General features: G+C 44.7%; 1 protein-coding gene across 1 annotated transcript; it reads left to right on the top strand.

Moving 5' to 3' along the window:
- The first annotated feature begins 5898 nt into the window (after window positions 1-5898).
- On the top strand, window positions 5899-7999 carry LOC144737720 (uncharacterized). The gene has a single exon (XM_078620571.1). The coding sequence runs from the start codon at window positions 5923-5925 to the stop codon at window positions 6889-6891; it is 969 nt and encodes a 322-aa protein (XP_078476697.1). The 5' UTR covers window positions 5899-5922; the 3' UTR covers window positions 6892-7999.
- The last annotated feature ends 11916 nt before the right edge of the window (window positions 8000-19915 follow it).

Here is a 19915-nt window from a genome sequence, read left to right as displayed (position 1 = left end):
TATATTTACGTATAAAAATTGTACACCAAAACCGGTCCACAGTTGACTTGCACTGAATGCTGCAGTAATTATTATATTTTGTGTAAAACATTCCTTTGTTTCGCGGAGAGACTGATAAATGAAAGACGTATTGTCTGCTGATCTTGTTCATATCTGTGTACATCGATATCCCACATTGCTTACACTACACACCACACACAATGAAATAAATATAAACTATAACGACTCCCGGGGATGGGCAAAGATCGAGGAATCTCTTTCAATGGATCGAGTTCAGTGTGTTCGATTCAACATCTCTCCGTCTGTCTCTCTGTTTGCCTCTGTGTCTGCCTGTGTCTACGTCGCCTCTGTCTATCTGTCTCTGTGTTCCTCTTGTCCGTGTCTGTCCGCCTGTCTTGTCTGTCTGTGTGTGTCTGTCTATCAGCGTCTGTCCCACCAGAGTCAACGACTGTCAGTAGCAGCAGGCGCCCGTTCAACTCCCACGACTAAACGCCACTCAAACTTGCTCCCAACACACAGACAAAAATCCCCCGTATAGCCTTAACAAACTGTAGGGGCAAGTGCTGTTAGCGAGCACCTAAGACAGATCCCCTGTATAGCCTGCACAGAATGTTGGGGCAAGTGCTGTTAGCGAGCACCTATTAAGGGTGGGACGGCACACGAGGGGGTGGGTGGCCAGCACCACGCCCGGCCGCCTTTGTCTCCCCAGTGGCGATGTTGACACACCGCTCCGGGTTCTCGTTTGAGGCCGAGTCGAGGTAGGGGAGGCTCAGGACCGGTTCAGAAAGTCGTCACTGGCGGTGTTGGCCACAAGCGGGAATGCAACTCGGCTGATCGGTGCGGAGCGCAGCGCTCACCACGACACTGCCGCTCCCCTTCTTCTTGGTTCTGTCGGTAGTCACGTAGAATGGAAATAATAAAATAATAAAAATAAAACATAATAAAACAATTCTCACGACGTTTCGGCCACAACGCAAGCAGCCGTCCTCAGGTGGAGAACAGGTCTGTCGAGAAGACAGAGTCTGAATGACAAACCCCATTCATTCAGACTGTCTTCTCGACAGACCTGTTCTCCACCTGAGGACGGCTGCTTGCGTTGTGGCCGAAACGTCGTGAGAATTATTTTATTGTTTTATTTTTATTATTTCCCTTCTACGTGACTTTACCGAAAGAACCAAGAAGATGAATCCCTGCAGTCACGAAAGCTTTTAAATCGAAACTGCCGCTCCCCTCCTGTAAACAAACTTGAACTCCGACCCCGCTCTCTGACGTCACCGCCCAGCGTGACCTCATTGGCATCAAACGCCTGGGGGCGGTGTGCCTCGCTAGTGACGTCATGTCACCCACCCCCGGTGAGTGGCGGCTCATTAACATAAGGTTTTCGTGAAAGTCGTCGCGAGTTTATTGCGACGTGTTCAGCATCCGTGCCCCATCCCTCCACGTGTGAGCCGGGCTCATTTACATAATTTATTTAAGTTACAGAGCCGCTCATTGCGGAAAGGAGTGCCTTGTACCCTGGAAGTGACGTCACGGCTTGCTGCGCGTGGCGTTGCGAGGTAGCTGGAAGTTGCCGCTCCGCGTGTGAACTGAAATCCGAAGTGAGAAATTTTCATCGTGGTGGTGGTTGTTGTGGTGGTTGTTGTGGTGGTCGTTGTGGTGGTGGTGGTGGTCGTGGTGGTGTTGTGGTGGTGGTGGTTGTGGTGGTGGTTATGGTGGTGGTGGTGATGATGGTGGTGGTGGTTGTTGTGGTTGCGGTGGTTGTGGTGGTAGTTGTGGTTGTTGTTGTGTACCGAGGTAGAGCCTCGCTCTTTCTCTCGTAGGGATGTCAATTGAGTAGCAGCGAGCATGGAAGCGATGTCCAGGTTGGAACTTTACAACGCGGGGCCTTACCTCCTGCCCTCGCCTGATCGCGTTTGCTTCAATTATCTCGCTTAGTTTAGCAATCTTTGGAAGAACGTAATCAGCCAGGCTATGCATTAATTGTGTGTTGACAAACTCGGTGTTGCATTGCATTACATTTCCAAACTTTTACATAGTTTGTTTGATTAAGTGTGCTCTCTTTCTGTGCAGTCACCAAACCTCCAAATCTCTCATTGACACGTAATATGTTATAATAATTATAATATGTTATAATTATAATGTTATAATAATTATAATTTGTTATAATAATTATAATAATCAAATATGCCCCTCCAATTTATTGTTATAAAAATCTTCTTAAAAAATAATAATTGCGATGCTATGTTAATAAAAACAATTTGCTAAACCTTGGCCACGAAATCTGGACTTGTCTTCATATAACAATGCATAGATTTCTGTTTATATGATTGCGTTGTACTTTATGCATCCCTAATCTCTGCCATTACACACTATGAAACAAGAAAAGGTAAAAAAGAAAAAACAGAGCAATGTAATACAATACACTATTAGACATTATTGTAAAGAATAAAGACAAATTGCATCCCATGTGTTAGTGAACTTTAAAACATATTTAAGTCAGGATATGGCAGGAAATTAGTTTTCAAATTTAGATATTTTTCTGGGGGGGGGACCCCAGACCCCCTGGAAGAATTGGTCCCCCCCAATGTTGACTCCATGGCTACAGCCTTGCATTGACATGCTAATTTCTCTACCCCCTCCTCTCTCTCTATTTAAGGCCTCGACACAGAAGTGTTGTTTCTCTATGTGCCTATGTGTGTGTGTCTCTCTCTGTGTGTCTCTCTGTCATCTCTCTCTGTGTGCCTATGTGTGTGTGTCTCTCTCTGTGTGTCTTTGTGTCATCTCTCTCTGCTTATGTCTGTCTATGTGTCTCTTTGTCTGTGTTTTGTCTCTCTCTCAAATTGAGAAATCTTTGGAAGAACGTAATCAACCAGGTGGGGTGTTGACTGTTATGTTACCCGACTCTCTGTGGTATTGCATTACATTTCTAAGTTTACTGGGTTTGTTTTCTCTTTAATTTGTACCTGATGATGATTGCTTGTGTTGCAATCGTAATGTCGTATGCTATAATTTAATTAATTTTTTTCTACGTGACTTTACTGAAATAACCAAAGAGTTTCTTGCTTAAGTTTTAATTTCTCTGCACCTGGCTCGCTACTTTGTAACTTGGTTTTTATTTTAAATATTCACAGTTTTTTTGCATTTTTTTTAACAGGCCACACCTGCTTGAGCTGCTGTACCACTCTTGTTTCCAGAAGCGACCTGCCCACAACAACAACAACAAGGTGAGGCTTAAATTTCGATTTAAAGCTTTCGTGACTGCAGGAATTCATCTTCTTGGTTTTTTCGGTAAAGTCACGTAGAAGGGAAGTAATAAAATAAAAAAAATAAAACATAATAAAACAATTCTCACGACGTTTCGGCCACAACGCAAGCAGCCGTCTTCAGGTGAAGGATGATAACCTGTCAAGCTGCATATCAAGAGGCGCCTCTTGATATGCACATCCCTTTGTTAAGGCGCTCTTCTTACACCCCCCAACTCAGCTTATATATAAGCTCCCAGCTTGACAGGTTCTCATCCTTCACCTGAAGACGGCTGCTTGCGTTGTGGCCGAAACGTCGTGAGAATTGTTTTATTATGTTTTATTTTTATTATTTTATTACTTCCCTTCTACGTGACTTTACCGAAAAAACCAAGAAGAAGGTGAGGCTTGTCAACAGCGTGGCGGTGTTCACTCTAGACGCGTGGCGGTGTTCACTCTAGACGCGTGGCGGTGTTCACTCTAGACGCGTGGCGGTGTTCACTCTAGACGTGTGGCGGTGTTCACTCTAGACGCGTGGCGGTGTTCACTCTAGACGCGTGGCGGTGTTCACTCTAGACGCGTGGCGGTGTTCACTCTAGACGTGTGGCGGTGTTCACTCTAGACGCGTGGCGGTGTTCACTCTAGACGCGTGGTGGTGTTCACTCTCTACATGTGGAGGGGAAACCCGGGGATCGGGAAGGAAATCAACGCCACCACGGGGAGAGAGAGAGAGAGACACGCAGTCTCGGCTGTGTTGATTGATCCTCAATGAATTACTTGGTGGAGTGAGGAAGCATTAAAACTGAGCAGGTGAAGGTGGCCAGGTGTGGGTCTGGACACACCACCACCTGTGAACCATGCCAGTGTGTGACAGTGGTGGAGCAATTGAGGGTAGGGTGGCACGTGTCCCCCCAAAGATCTGATCGAAATCCATAATTTAGATCGGATCATTGGGGTTTATTAGTAACTAGCTTCACTACCCGGCTTCGCCCGGGACTTGGATTCTTGTCTTGGATAAATTTCAAATTTCATATTCCCTTATCTTTCACTGAAACACCCTGAAAAAAATTGATGCTTGCAAGAAAGAAAAAAGCCGAAACACATCAATTTACCTAAATCGGATGTTTTCACTCAAGGATATTCAACCTTAATCCACTTCTACGGAAGGTCGATTTTGGCATCTTGGGAAGGGAATGATGTGGCGAGTTGAAAATAGTCGCGTTCGCTTAGAAATTCCAGACGGCATAAGCTGTGAAAATTTAATGACGCCAGAGCTCAGCGTTGGAGAGTTTTTGCTGCTTCACACAAACAAACAGATGTAATTTCTGCTTTATATTTAAGATAGCAGTTGTACCTGTTCTTCGCACGGATATGTATTGAAACTCCGAGAAGCCAATGACTTCATCGGCCTGGAGGGAAGCGCCACCTAAAATCTCCCGACACACTGAACAGCTGTAGAAGTACGGCGCGCGAAGAGCCATATGGTAGGGGTAAGCATTGCAGACCGCTTAACTCAGTTGTGATGCGGGTTGACACCACATACTTTATGGTCATTTACCCCCCCCCCCTCCCCAAAAATACAAAAGTCTATTTTTATACTTTTTACATTGTGTACAGTATGGAACCTATCCACGTGCCAAATTTCAAGTGTGTAGCATGTTGGGAAGTATGCTAAACATTTAGAACAGACACACGTTTTCACACATTTCCTTTTCAGATATATAAAAGATAAATGGGCATTTTGCAACCCCCACCGCCACCGTGTGGCATATTATTACGTGCCAGGGACTTTATGAGAGGACAACAGTCCAAGTCCATAATTGGCAATAAGTAACGGCAAAGCAGTTGCAAGCGACTCACAGAATTGTGCGCAGTTGCGTCTACAGGACACGACTTCCCTGAAGGCATCACGTTCAGCGAGCGCAATGCCGATCACACGCGTCGAATAAAAAGCAAGGGACAAGTCCTTGCTTACTAACAACTCCTTACTTACTAACAACTCCTTACTTACTAACAACTATCATTTTTCATTACTGGAGGGGTTGCCCCCCTCCCTACCTGAAAATCCTGGCCCAGCCTCTGAGTGTGTGACAGTGTCAAGTTTGTGTTTGCAGTAAAGTCTATTAACTCTATTGAGCACGGACGTTATATCAAAAATATTTTTGTTTTCCTCTGGAACTCTTTGTAAGAATGAAGTCAGGATGTTATCACAGCACACGTGCAGCAGCTTAAGTCGGAACTGTTCATCACGGCAATCAAGGACATCTGTGCCTGGCTTTACACCTCTTAGTTGCGATTGAACATTCATTTATGCATTTGTGCATAACACAAATATTATTATTTTCAACACCCTTTGCTATGTCAGCTGAATTTAGCTTTCATAAACATTTATTTTGAAGTCAGACAACCAATATTGTGTGCTCGGAGTTTTGGGTTAACATTCATTTTGAAGATACGAGGGCTTCCAGGCATGTTTATGACCATTTGCCCTCTCATTGTGTGTCATAACAGCCCGTGTGATGAATTTGGGACACTTTTTCACGCTATCATAAATATATGAATAAGTATAGACGTGTAAGTCACGTGTTACTGTGTATATGTATTGATACTGATGTGTAGATGGTGTGGATATAAGTTTTTCTCTTTCTGCAGCTGTCGCTTCCTCTGCAGAATTGGTCTGATGGAGCAAAGGCACTCGGCACGTTTAGGTGCAAAAAGGCATCCATGCGACCGGTGTGCATACAGCACGGATTGTCCTTCAAATTTGACACGGCACCAGAGAACTCACACAGGAGAGAAACCTTTCATGTGCAGTGTGTGTGGGAAGGCGTTTTCACAGTCATCTACTCTTGTAACACACCAGAGAACACACACGGGAGAGAAACCCTTCAGGTGCACTCCGTGCGGGAAGGCGTTTTCAGATTTATCTTCTCTTCATGTACACCAGAGAACACACACGGGACAGAAACCCTTCAAGTGCAGTGTGTGTGGGAAGTCGTTTGCACGTTCATCTACTGTTGTAGCACACCAGAGAACTCACACGGGAGAGAAACCCTTCAAGTGCAGTGTGTGTGGGAAGGCGTTTGCAGATTCATCAAATCTTGTAAAACACCAGAGAACACACACAGGAGAGAACCCCCTCAATTGCAATGTGTGTGGGAAGGCGTTTGCACAGTCATCTACTCTTGTAACACACCAGAAAACACACACGGGAGAGAAGGCGTTTACACTTTCACCAAATCTTCAAATACACCAGAGATCACGCAAGCATCAGAAGATCCACAAGGAGTGGAGTCTGAAATCAGCTTGTGAAAGTCAAAGTGCCGCAATTAACCTATCCCTCATCAAACAAGAACCGGAAGAAAATCCCAGCTTGGACACTTTTAAAGGTATTGAGGTGAAATATGAAGAGGTGAAGGTGAAATGTGAAGAAGTGATGGTGAAGAGCGAAGAAGTGAAGTTAAAATGTGAAGATGAAGATTCAACTCCAAAATCGGACCTTCACATCGATGGAGGCAACGTGAAGCAGGAGGAGAATTCTGACTGTGAGGCAGAGCGAGGCAACTCCCAGCAGTTAGTGGAAGTGGAGGTGTGGGTGGACTTCCTCCGAGACAATACAAAGTCAAATGGAGACCCGGAAGATGCGTAAGCCAGAGACGATGTCACTCCAATAGATGCTCCTTTGTCACAGGCCTTTAATGACAAGAATGTAAAGTTGAACACTCAGTTCATAGGTTCAATCTGCAGGGTAAGAGCAGCCAGTCTTTGTGGACCTGTGGGTTGGGTAGATCTCTAACCAGGAGAGAGAGACAATAAGCTCCCAAGCATTCACTATGTTATCATAATTGCATTTATATATTGCTTGCTTAATCGCCTCTGGCAACTCGGAGTTTTGTATCGTATCTCTTTTCAAACACTCGAAGAGCATCCCCAAGTAGCAGCTGCCCCTGTGTGGCACAAGGTGGTGGCCCTGCACCGGCCTGCATGTGAACAAGAGCCTGTCAGTAGGGGGCGATGGTTGATGTGGCATCTCAGTTGTGGAGTTTGTAGGTAATGCTTAGAATTTGATATTTTTGACCCTGACGCCAGCATGCAATGGCCTACTCGTTTTGAATGGTGCATTAGTTGTGTTGTACATACACTTAAGCAGATTTTGCATATTTTTCAAATTAGCTTCTTGTTAATGCGATGTAACCTAGTGCAGTAATTCAATTTTGTTAATATGCCTGTCAATAATTTAGACTGAATACTTGTCTGATTGTGTGTGTACATGTAACATTTTGTCTATAAGGGTCAAACATTGATTAAGTGATGTTAGGACAAAGTGTATGTTTGGCAAGTAACCTGTACAGATCACTCGGGTGAGACTCATTGTTGTTGTGATACAGGCCAAAGGGTATTTTTGTGTTTTCAGGAAGCGTCTGCCTCTGGAGCAACTCATTGTCTTTGAAATAGCGAGCACACTCGGATCATTCATCAGTTACAAGGCATACCACTAAAAAGTTACACGTAGAGAAGATACATTCTCTACAACACGAATTATAATTTTGTATTACGTGTTGACGTAGATTTTGTCGAATTAGGACGAGAAATGGTCTTTGCTGATTAACGTCTGGATGTTGACAACACGAACAACGCATCCACGCAAGCTCCAAATGCTCTGTTTTGAAGTTTGAAAATGAAACAACTTTGAATTGTATTATGTTTTGAATTTGATAATTGTATTTCTTCATTAAAAGCTGATATAATTGTATATCTAGAAGACTTAATTGAAAAAGATATTTCGTGTGAATTTTCTCTCGTCGTGAAGTAGATTGCCTTGCCGGGGATTTGGTTCGATTCGGACTTTCACCTGCTTGGGATCGCGGGATCGAGATGAGGCGACACAGAGCTGGCCGTGCCAGAAGACCGCCGTCTGCAGATCGATTCCAACGCGATTGGACGTCTGGCCCTGTGCCTCCGTCGTTCATGCAGGGGGCGCGTAGGTTTACAGCGCCCCCTGCATGAAAGCGACCGAACGTGCAGCGTTCGTCACGAAGTTGTACACTTATATGAAAGAGTATCGCCCGTGGGTTTTCAAACTAACTTCGTCTGACAGAAATCTATTTCGCGTGAGCCCACCGCATTAAAACAATGCTCAGCTGAGCGAGGCGAGCCACGGTGGGGGGAGGGGGGTCACCTTATCTTTGTCACGTGCCGTAGCTCACGTGACTTCTGCCGCGACAATGTCTGGATGTTTTCGCCTGAGGACGACCGCTTGTGTAGCGATCGAAACGTCGTGATGTATTAATTATTTTGTTATTTTTTCTACCTACGTGACTTTACTGAAAGAACCAAGAAGTATGAAAGACGTCTTGTCTGCTGATCTTGTTCATATCCGTGTACATCGATATCCCACATTACTTACACGTTCACATCACACACAATGAAATAGAAACTAGAACGACTTCCGGGGATGGGCAAAGATCGAGGAATCTCATTCAATGGAGCGAGTTCAGTGTGTTCGATTCAACATCTCTCTGTTCGCATCTGTGTCTCTCTCTCTGCCTGTGTCTCTGTCGTCTCTGTGTATCTTTCTCTGTCTCTGTGTGCGTCTTGTCTGTGTCTGTCCGCCTGTCTTGTCTGTCTGTGTGTGTCTGTCTATCAGCGTCTGTCCCACCGGAGTCAACGACTGTCAGTAGCAGCAGGCGCCCGTTCAACTCCCACGACTACACGCGACTCAATCTTGCTCCCAACACACAAAGATCCCCCGTATAGCGTGGGCAGAATGTCAGGGCAAGTGCTGTTAGCGAGCACCTAACACAAACACAAAGATCCCCCGTATAGCCTGCAAAGAATGATGGGGCAAGTGCTGTTAGTGAGCACCTAAGACAAAGATCCCCCATATAGCCTGGACAGACTGTAGGGGCAAGTGCTGTTAGTGAGCACCTAAGACAAAGATCCCCCATATAGCCTGGACAGACTGTAGGGGCAAGTGCTGTTAGTGAGCACCTAACACAAACAGAAAGATCTCCCATATAGTCTTAACAGTTTAATTTCATTTTCATTGATTTGGTATAGCCCTGTGAGCCATTCGGCTCTTGAATCGGGTGCAACCGCAACAAATAAAAAACAAAAACATGAACAAGAAAACATCTCAAAGTAACTATGCGCAAACAGAAAAATCCAGGGAAAAACTGCAAAGTCTTCCAGAAAAAAAGCACCGTACACCAACGCTGTGCAAAAATCCCAGTGGGATGCAAGTCAAACAACAACAACCACAAGACAACTTAGATTAAAGCCATCATTCTAACACAGTACTACAACAAACAAACATGGCTAAACCAAAAATCTTTTTGAAATCGCCATAAGCATGTAACAGTGATCATAGGAACTGTGACCGAAATTTCACAATAAACAACAAAAAACATGTTCCACCAAACCCTGTAGCCATAGCTGGCTGCATGAGTCACTCCACAACAGCAGGAGCATCAGTAGGAGTATAAAAACAATTTCAAATGCACCTTTAAAGATCAAAGATGGAGAGCTCTGAAATCAGCTCGTATGCAGGTGCTCAGTGGATTGTTGCATTGCAAGAAAATTTGATGATGACAGCTTGGAGAGGCCTCCATCCAGCATTGGATTTAATTATGGTTGATAATTCACTGGTCAACACACTTTTTCTGGCATAAGGTATTCCAACGGTGTTAATGTAATTTTGGGGTGCTGATTCCAAATCTGGTATCAGTTTTTGTCTATCACATCAGGTTTTTGAGATATCAAATATTGCGTTTTCAATAAAAACTGCAGAAGAAAAATATTAAATAAATATGGATATCTACATACAATTATATTATAAACACACTATCCTAAAAATACAGCACCATATCTTAACACTAAAGCAGTCACTGACTCGCAACAACTTGCAATCATAAGTGACAGAGTTAATTTCGGGTAAAATCAATGAAAATGGGGTATGCCGATAGCATAAAATGAGATGTGATAGATATTCTTAGGTTTTTTCGGTAAAGAATATGATTCCTTGCAGTCACGAAAGCTTCAGATTTGGAATCCGCACCCTGAAATTAGTCTAAAACAGCTGCAAAAGTCCAGGCCAGAAAAAAACATTTTTTTTGTTGACCAGTGTAATGATGATGAACATGAATCTATAACTCAGCTTTGCCGTCCGTTTACTTAAAAGACTCGCCTGTGCTGTATCGCCACTAGGTGGCACCATATTACAATTAACTCCAAATCTTGCAATATGTTTAGGAGATAAATGAAAATGTCGAGGTCTGCGAGCCAGAAGAGGGCTTCGGGAGAGAGTTGGTGTAGCTTTGTTATTCCTTCATTGCAGGAACGAAGACTACAGTGGTTTACTAGATGGTTTACTGTATTTACCGGGTAAGGTTGCCCTTTGGGTTTATTGCCGACGCAACTCAACAACATAAGCAAGATAAGCGGGCTTCCTCACTGCTCCGAACGTGAACCAACGCTAACGGACGGCGCAGTAACAAGGATATTCCCTCGCGGCTAGGAACGGAAACGCACCATCCCTGCAGATCATTGCCAAAAACCTCGACTGCCGCGGGGACATCCCAAACAAATGCAATCACAGTTGGAATGTTTCCATGAAAGCAAACCGTCCTGGATTGTTTAAAACTATTTCTAAAGATTTTGATTGAAAGCTTTCGTGACTGCAGGGATTCATCTTCTTGGTTCTTTCGGTAAAGTCACGTAGAAGGGCAATAATAAAAAAATAAAACACATTTCGGCCACAACGCAAGCAGCCGTCCTCAGGTGAAGAACAGGTCTGTCTTAAAGACAACGTCTGAATGAACACCACCAAACTTGGCAGCGTATATTTAAGCTGGGTTAGAGGAGGGCGCCTTGACAATGGAATTTGCATATCAACGCACAAAAAAAACCGCACACAGAGTTGTAATGTTCGGGCCTTTAATAACCCTTGAACAAGATAAAAAATATACGTCTTGTTTAGGGCGGTGTGTCAGTTGTAAAGGTCACAAGGTTATCACAATTTGTTCAACATTGTGCAACGTAACAGTAAATTCCACTCCACTTAGTGCAAGTGAAGGAAAATTTATTCTATCAAGCGGTAATATTTAACTCTTAGGTTATTCCCTTGTTGCCGTCGTTGTGATGGGAAATGAACAGAAACACATTCCTGCGGAGGGAGCTGGTAGGAACGTTGGGTTGCTCGGTCAATGGCCAGGGTCAACGGCGGCGTGGTGTACGGCGTGGTGTATTCCGCAAATATGCCCGACTGTGAGGGAGGGCACAAGCCGGCGTGAGTAGGTTAAACGCTGAGTTTTACAAGGGCACCACGGGGTGACCAACCCTTCGCCACCCTGCCCCAACCCACCCTCCCCACCAGCCCCTCCCCACCCTCCCCACCCAGCCCCTCCCCACCCTCCCCTCCCCATCAAGCCCCTCCCCACCCTCCCCTCCCAGCCCCTCCCCACCCAGCCCCTCCCCTTCCCACCCAGCCCCTCCCTTCCCACCCACCCCCTCCCCTCCCCACCCTCCCCTCCCCACCCAGCCCCTCCCTCCCCATCCAGCCCCTCCGTGCTCGACGGACGGACGGACACAATAATTCCCTGTGGGCTGGTGTAACCAGGAGGTTCCAACCAGTATAACTTGTGCTACCTGTGGCAAATTTAAAGTTTGCTGTCCTGGCTTCCATTGCTGCCACCAAAATCCAGCAGCTCATCTTCCCTCCCAAGATCCATCAAGTCGTGAGTCTGCAGCTGGGCCGACGCCTCTCTTGTGACTGCACCTGTTGACAACGGACATCCTGGTTGCAATCTCTGCCTGACATGAGCCACATCTGCAGACAGATCCCCACTGGAGTGGTTCCGGCGATAGGGAGGCAACAGACTGTAGGGGCAAGTGCTGTTAGCGAGCACCTATTAAGGGTGGGACGGCACACGAGGGGGTGGGTGGCCAGCACCACGCCCGGCCGTCTTTGTCTCCCCAGTGGCAATGTTGACACACCGCACCGGGTACTCGTTTGAGGCTGAGTCAACGTAGGGGAGGCTCAGGACCGGTTCGGAAAGTCGTCACTGGCGGTGTTGGCCACGAGCGGGAATGGAACTCGGCTGTTCGGTGCGGAGCGCAGCGCTCACCACGACACTGCCACTCCCCTTCTTCTTGGTTCTTTCGGTAGTCACGTAGAATGGAAATAATAAAAATTAAACATAATAAAATAATTCTCACGACGTTTCGGCCACAACGCAAGCAGCCGTCCTCAGGTAGAGAACAGGTCTGTCAAGAAGACAGAGTCTGAATGACACACCCCATTCATTCAGACTGTCTTCTCGACAGACCTGTTCTCCACCTGAGGACGGCTGCTTGCGTTGTGGCCGAAACGTCGTGAGAATTATTTTATTGTTTTATTTTTATTATTTCCCTTCTACGTGACTTTACCGAAAGAACCAAGAAGATGAATCCCTGCAGTCACGAAAGCTTTAAATCGAAACTGCCGCTCCCCTCCTGTAAACAAACTTGAACTCCGACCCCGCTCTCTGACGTCACCGCGCAGCGTGACCTCATCGGCGTCAAACGCCTGGGGGCGGTGTGCCTCGCTAGCGACGTCATGTCACCCACCGCCGGTGAGTGGCGGCTCATTAACATAAGGTTTTCGTGAAAGTCGTCGCGAGTTTATTGCGCCGTGTTCAGCATCCGTGCTCCATCCCTCCACGTGTGAGCCGGGCTCATTTACATAATTTATTTAAGTTACAGAGCCGCTCATTGCGGAAAGGAGTGCCTTGTACCCCGGAAGTGACGTCACGGCTTGCTGCGCGTGGCGTTGCGAGGTAGCTGGAAGTTGCCGCTCCGCGTGTGAACTGAAATCCGAGGTAAGAAATTTTCATCGTGGTGGTGGTGGTGGTTGTAGTGGTTGTTGTGGTGGTGGTTGTGGTGGTTGTTGTGGTGGTGGTGGTGATGATGGTGGTGGTGGTTGTGGTGGTGGTTGTAGTGGTGGTTGTGGTGGTTGTGGTGATGGTTGTTGTGGTGGTGTTGTGGTGGTGGTTGTTGTGGTGGTGGTTGTGGTGATGGTTGTGGTGCTTGTTGTTGTGGTGGTGGTGGTGATGATGGTGGTGGTGGTTGTGGTGGTGTTGTGGTGGTGGTTGTTGTGGTGGGGTTGTGGTGGTTGTTGTGGTGGTCGTTGTGGTGGTGGTGATGATGGTGGTGGTGGTTGTTGTGGTTGCGGTGGTTGTGGTGGTAGTTGTGGTGGTTGTTGTGTACCGAGGTAGACCCTCGCTCTTTCTCTCGTTGGGATGTCAATTGAGTAGCAGCGAGCATGGAAGCGATGTCCAGGTTGGAACTTTACAACGCGGGGCCTTGCCTCCTGCCCTCGCCTGATCGCGTTTGCTTCAATTATCTCGCTTAGTTTAGCAATCTTTGGAAGAACGTAATCAGCCAGGCGATGCATTAATTGTGTGTTGACAAACTCGGTGTTGCATTGCATTACATTTCCAAACTTTTACAAAGTTTGTTTGATTAAGTGTGCTCTCTCTCTCTCTGTGTCCTCTACTGCAGTCACCAAACCTCCAAATCTCTCACTGACACAAGGCCCTAATTATAATATGTTATAATAATTATAATGTTATAATAATTATAATATTTTATACTAATTATAATATATATTCTTGGTTCTTTAGGTAAAGTCACGTTTTATTTTATTATTTCCCTTCTACGTGACTTTACCGAAAGAACCAAGAATATGAATCCCTGCAGTCACGAAAGCTTTAAATTAAGATATCATTATGTGTTATAATAATTATACTATGTTATAATAATTATAATAATCAAATATGCTAAAAATGTCACCCCCACCCCCCTCCCCCAATATATTGCTATAAAAACATTTTAAAAAATAATATTTGCGATGCTATGTTAATAAAAACAACAATTTGCTAAACCTTGGCCACGAAATCTGGACTTGTCTTCATATAACAATGCATAGATTTCTGTTTACATGATTGCGTTGTACTTCATGAATCCCTAATCCCTGCCATTACATACTTTGAAACAAAAAAAGGTAAAAAAGAAAAAAACAGAGCAATGTATGACAATACACTATTATACATTGTATCAAATAAAAAAAATCCCATCCCATGTGTTAGTGAATTTTTAAAAAGATTTTAGGGAGGAAATGGCAGGAAATGAGTTTTCAAATTTAGATATTTTTCTGGAGGGGGGACCCCAGACCCCCTGGAATATTTGGTCTCCCCCAATGTTGACTCCATGGCTACGGCCTTGCATTGACATGCTAATTTCTCTACACCCCCCCTCTCTCTATTTAAGGCCTCGACACAGAAGTGTTGTTTCTCTATGTGCCTATGTGTGTGTGTGTCTCTCTGTGTGTCTCTCTGTCATCTCTCTCTGTGTGTCTATGTGTGTGTGTCTCTCTCTGTGTCTTTGTGTCATCTCTCTCTGCTTATGTGTCTGTCTATGTGTCTCCTTGTCTGTGTTTTGTTTCTTTCTCAAATTGAGCAATCTTTGGAAGAACGTTATCAACATGTGGGGTGTTGACGGTTATGTTACCCGAGCCTGTGTTGTATTGCATTACATTTCTAAGTTTACTGGGTTTGTTTTCTCTTTAATTTGTACCTGATGATGATTGCTTGTGTTGCAATCGAAACATCGTATGCTATAATTTAATTTATTTACTTTTTCTACGTGACTTTACCGAAATAACCAAAGAGTGTCTTGCTTAAGTTTAAATTTCTCTGCACCTGGCTCGCTACTTTGTAACTTTGTTTTATTTTAAATATTCACAGTTTTTTTCCATTTTTTACCAGGCCACGCCTGCTTGAGCTGCTATACCGCTCTTGTTTCCAGAAGCGACCTGCCCACAACAACAATAACAAGGTGGGGCTTGTCAATAGCGTGGCGGTATTCACTCTAGACGCTTGGTGGTGTTCACTCTAGACGCGTGGCGGTGTTCACTGTAGGTGCGTGGCGGTGGTCACTCTAGACGCGTGGCGGTGTTCACTCTAGACGCGTGGCGGTTTTCACTGTAGACGTGTGGCGGTGGTCACACTAGATGCGTGGCGGTGGTCACTCTAGACATGTGGCGGTGTTCACTCTAGACACCTGGTGGTGTTCACTCTCTGCATGTAGAGTGGGGACAACCGGGGTATCGCGACCACAGGGAGAGACACGCAAACTCCAAATATACAGCCAGCATCAGGGTTGGGATCGAACCCACGACTTCCTGTATGCCAGGTAGTTAACATCTCACCACGAGGAGAGAGAGAGTGACACGCAGCCTCGGCGATGTTGATTGATCCTCAATTAATTTCTTGGTGGAGTAAGGAAGCATTAATACACCACCACCTGTTAACCATGCCAGTGTGTGACAGTCTAAAGTTTGTGTTTGCAGTAAAGTCTATTAACTCTATTGAACAGGGAGGTTATATCAAAGCTGTAGTTTGTTTTTTGTTTTCCTCTGGAACTCTTTGTAAGAATGGAAACAGTCAAGAAGTTAACACAGCACACACATGCAGCTGAAGTCAGATCTGTTCATCCCAGCATTCAAGGACATTGTGAGCCTGGCTGGCTTCACACCTCTAAGTTGCGATTGAACATTAATTTATGCATTTTTGCATAACACAAATAGTATTATTTTCAACACCCTTTGCTCTGTCAGCTGAATTTAGCTTTCATAAATATTCCTTTTGTAGCCAGACAGCTGAAATTGTGTGCTCGGAGTTTTGGGTTCACATTCATTTTGAAGATATGAGGGCTTCCAGGCATGTTTATAAGTTACAGAGCCGCTCGATGTCCGAGGGGACTGTCTTGTACCCCGGAAGTGACGTCACGGTCTGCTGCCGCGTGGCGTCGCGAGGTAGCTGGAAGTTGCCGCTCCGCGTGTGAACTGAAATCCGAGGTGAGAAATTTTCATCGTGTTGGTGGTGGTTGTAGTGGTTGTTGTGGTGGTTGTGGTGATGGTTGTGGTGGTTGTTGTGATGGTGGTGGTGATGATGGTGATGGTGGTGGTGGTTGTGGTGGTGTTGTGGTGGTGGTTGTTGTGGTGCTGTTGTGGTGGTGGTTGTGGTGGTGGTTATGGTGGTGATGATGATGGTGGTGGTGGTTGTTGTGGTTGCGGTGGTTGTGGTGGTAGTTGTGGTTGTTGTTGTGTACCGAGGTAGAGCCTCGCTCTTTCTCTTGTTGGGATGTCAATTGAGTAGCAGCGAGCATGGAAGCGATGTCCAGGTTGGAACTTTACAACGCGGGGCCTTGCCTCCTGCCCTCGCCTGATCGCATTTGCTTTAATTATCTCGCTTAGTTTAGCAATCTTTGGAAGAACGTAATCAGCCAGGCTATGCATTAATTGTGTGTTGACAAACTCGGTGTTGCATTGCATTACATTTCAAAACTTTTACATAGTTTGTTTGATTAAGTGTGCTCTCTTTCTGTGCAGTCACCAAACCTCCAAATCTCTCATTGACACGTAATATGTTATAATAATTATAATATGTTATAATTATAATGTTATAATAATTATAATTTGTTATAATAATTATAATAATCAAATATGCCCCTCCAATGTATTGTTATAAAAATCTTCTTAAAAAATAATAATTGCGATGCTATGTTAATAAAAACAATTTGCTAAACCTTGGCCACGAAATCTGGACTTGTCTTCATATAACAATGCATAGATTTCTGTTTATATGATTGCGTTGTACTTTATGCATCCCTAATCTCTGCCATTACACACTATGAAACAAGAAAAGGTAAAAAAGAAAAAACAGAGCAATGTAATACAATACACTATTAGACATTATTGTAAAGAATAAAGACAAATTGCATCCCATGTGTTAGTGAACTTTAAAACATATTTAAGTCAGGATATGGCAGGAAATTAGTTTTCAAATTTAGATATTTTTCTGGGGGGGGGACCCCAGACCCCCTGGAAGAATTGGTCCCCCCCAATGTTGACTCCATGGCTACAGCCTTGCATTGACATGCTAATTTCTCTACCCCCTCCTCTCTCTCTATTTAAGGCCTCGACACAGAAGTGTTGTTTCTCTATGTGCCTATGTGTGTGTGTCTCTCTCTGTGTGTCTCTCTGTCATCTCTCTCTGTGTGCCTATGTGTGTGTCTCTCTCTGTGTGTCTTTGTGTCATCTCTCTCTGCTTATGTCTGTCTATGTGTCTCTTTGTCTGTGTTTTGTCTCTCTCTCAAATTGAGAAATCTTTGGAAGAACGTAATCAACCAGGTGGGGTGTTGACTGTTATGTTACCCGACTCTGTGGTATTGCATTACATTTCTAAGTTTACTGGGTTTGTTTTCTCTTTAATTTGTACCTGATGATGATTGCTTGTGTTGCAATCGTAATGTCGTATGCTATAATTTAATTAATTTTTTTTTTCTACGTGACTTTACTGAAATAACCAAAGAGTTTCTTGCTTAAGTTTTAATTTCTCTGCACCTGGCTCGCTACTTTGTAACTTGGTTTTTATTTTAAATATTCACAGTTTTTTTGCATTTTTTTTAACAGGCCACACCTGCTTGAGCTGCTGTACCACTCTTGTTTCCAGAAGCGACCTGCCCACAACAACAACAACAAGGTGAGGCTTAAATTTCGATTTAAAGCTTTCGTGACTGCAGGAATTCATCTTCTTGGTTTTTTCGGTAAAGTCACGTAGAAGGGAAGTAATAAAATAAAAAAAATAAAACATAATAAAACAATTCTCACGACGTTTCGGCCACAACGCAAGCAGCCGTCTTCAGGTGAAGGATGATAACCTGTCAAGCTGCATATCAAGAGGCGCCTCTTGATATGCACATCCCTTTGTTAAGGCGCTCTTCTTACACCCCCCAACTCAGCTTATATATAAGCTCCCAGCTTGACAGGTTCTCATCCTTCACCTGAAGACGGCTGCTTGCGTTGTGGCCGAAACGTCGTGAGAATTGTTTTATTATGTTTTATTTTTATTATTTTATTACTTCCCTTCTACGTGACTTTACCGAAAAAACCAAGAAGAAGGTGAGGCTTGTCAACAGCGTGGCGGTGTTCACTCTAGACGCGTGGCGGTGTTCACTCTAGACGCGTGGCGGTGTTCACTCTAGACGCGTGGCGGTGTTCACTCTAGACGTGTGGCGGTGTTCACTCTAGACGCGTGGCGGTGTTCACTCTAGACGCGTGGTGGTGTTCACTCTCTACATGTGGAGGGGAAACCCGGGGATCGGGAAGGAAATCAACGCCACCACGGGGAGAGAGAGAGAGAGACACGCAGTCTCGGCTGTGTTGATTGATCCTCAATGAATTACTTGGTGGAGTGAGGAAGCATTAAAACTGAGCAGGTGAAGGTGGCCAGGTGTGGGTCTGGACACACCACCACCTGTGAACCATGCCAGTGTGTGACAGTGGTGGAGCAATTGAGGGTAGGGTGGCACGTGTCCCCCCAAAGATCTGATCGAAATCCATAATTTAGATCGGATCATTGGGGTTTATTAGTAACTAGCTTCACTACCCGGCTTCGCCTGGGACTTGGATTCTTGTCTTGGATAAATTTCAAATTTCATATTCCCTTATCTTTCACTGAAACACCCTGAAAAAAATTGATGCTTGCAAGAAAGAAAAAAGCCGAAACACATCAATTTACCTAAATCGGATGTTTTCACTCAAGGGTATTCAACCTTAATCCACTTCTACGGAAGGTCGATTTTGGCATCTTGGGAAGGGAATGATGTGGCGAGTTGAAAATAGTCGCGTTCGCTTAGAAATTCCAGACGGCATAAGCTGTGAAAATTTCATGACGCCAGAGCTCAGCGTTGGAGAGTTTTTGCTGCTTCACACAAACAAACAGATGTAATTTCTGCTTTATATTTAAGATAGCAGTTGTACCTGTTCTTCGCACGGATATGTATTGAAACTCCGAGAAGCCAATGACTTCATCGGCCTGGAGGGAAGCGCCACCTAAAATCTCCCGACACACTGAACAGCTGTAGAAGTACGGCGCGCGAAGAGCCATATGGTAGGGGTAAGCATTGCAGACCGCTTAACTCAGTTGTGATGCGGGTTGACACCACATACTTTATGGTCATTTACCCCCCCCCCCCCCAAAAATACAAAAGTCTATTTTTATACTTTTTACATTGTGTACAGTATGGAACCTATCCACGTGCCAAATTTCAAGTGTGTAGCATGTTGGGAAGTATGCTAAACATTTAGAACAGACACACGTTTTCACACATTTCCTTTTCAGATATATATAAGATAAATGGGCATTTTGCAACCCCCACCGCCACCGTGTGGCATATTATTACGTGCCAGGGACTTTATGAGAGGACAACAGTCCAAGTCCATAATTGGCAATAAGTAACGGCAAAGCAGTTGCAAGCGACTCACAGAATTGTGCGCAGTTGCGTCTACAGGACACGACTTCCCTGAAGGCATCACGTTCAGCGAGCGCAATGCCGATCACACGCGTCGAATAAAAAGCAAGGGACAAGTCCTTGCTTACTAACAACTCCTTACTTACTAACAACTCCTTACTTACTAACAACTATCATTTTTCATTACTGGAGGGGTTGCCCCCCTCCCTACCTGAAAATCCTGGCCCAGCCTCTGAGTGTGTGACAGTGTCAAGTTTGTGTTTGCAGTAAAGTCTATTAACTCTATTGAGCACGGACGTTATATCAAAAATATTTTTGTT

Source organism: Lampetra planeri, chromosome 73 (assembly GCF_965212315.1).
Source record: "Lampetra planeri chromosome 73, kcLamPlan1.2.h2, whole genome shotgun sequence".
Lineage (NCBI taxonomy): Eukaryota > Metazoa > Chordata > Hyperoartia > Petromyzontiformes > Petromyzontidae > Lampetra > Lampetra planeri.
Note: the sequence above shows the minus strand (reverse complement) of the source record. Positions and strands in the feature narration are given on the sequence as shown.

Excerpts from the sequence above, each read along its gene's own strand:
- LOC144737720 (XM_078620571.1), top strand. The coding sequence starts at position 5,923 with ATGGAGCAAAGGCACTCGGCACGTTTAGGTGCAAAAAGGCATCCATGC.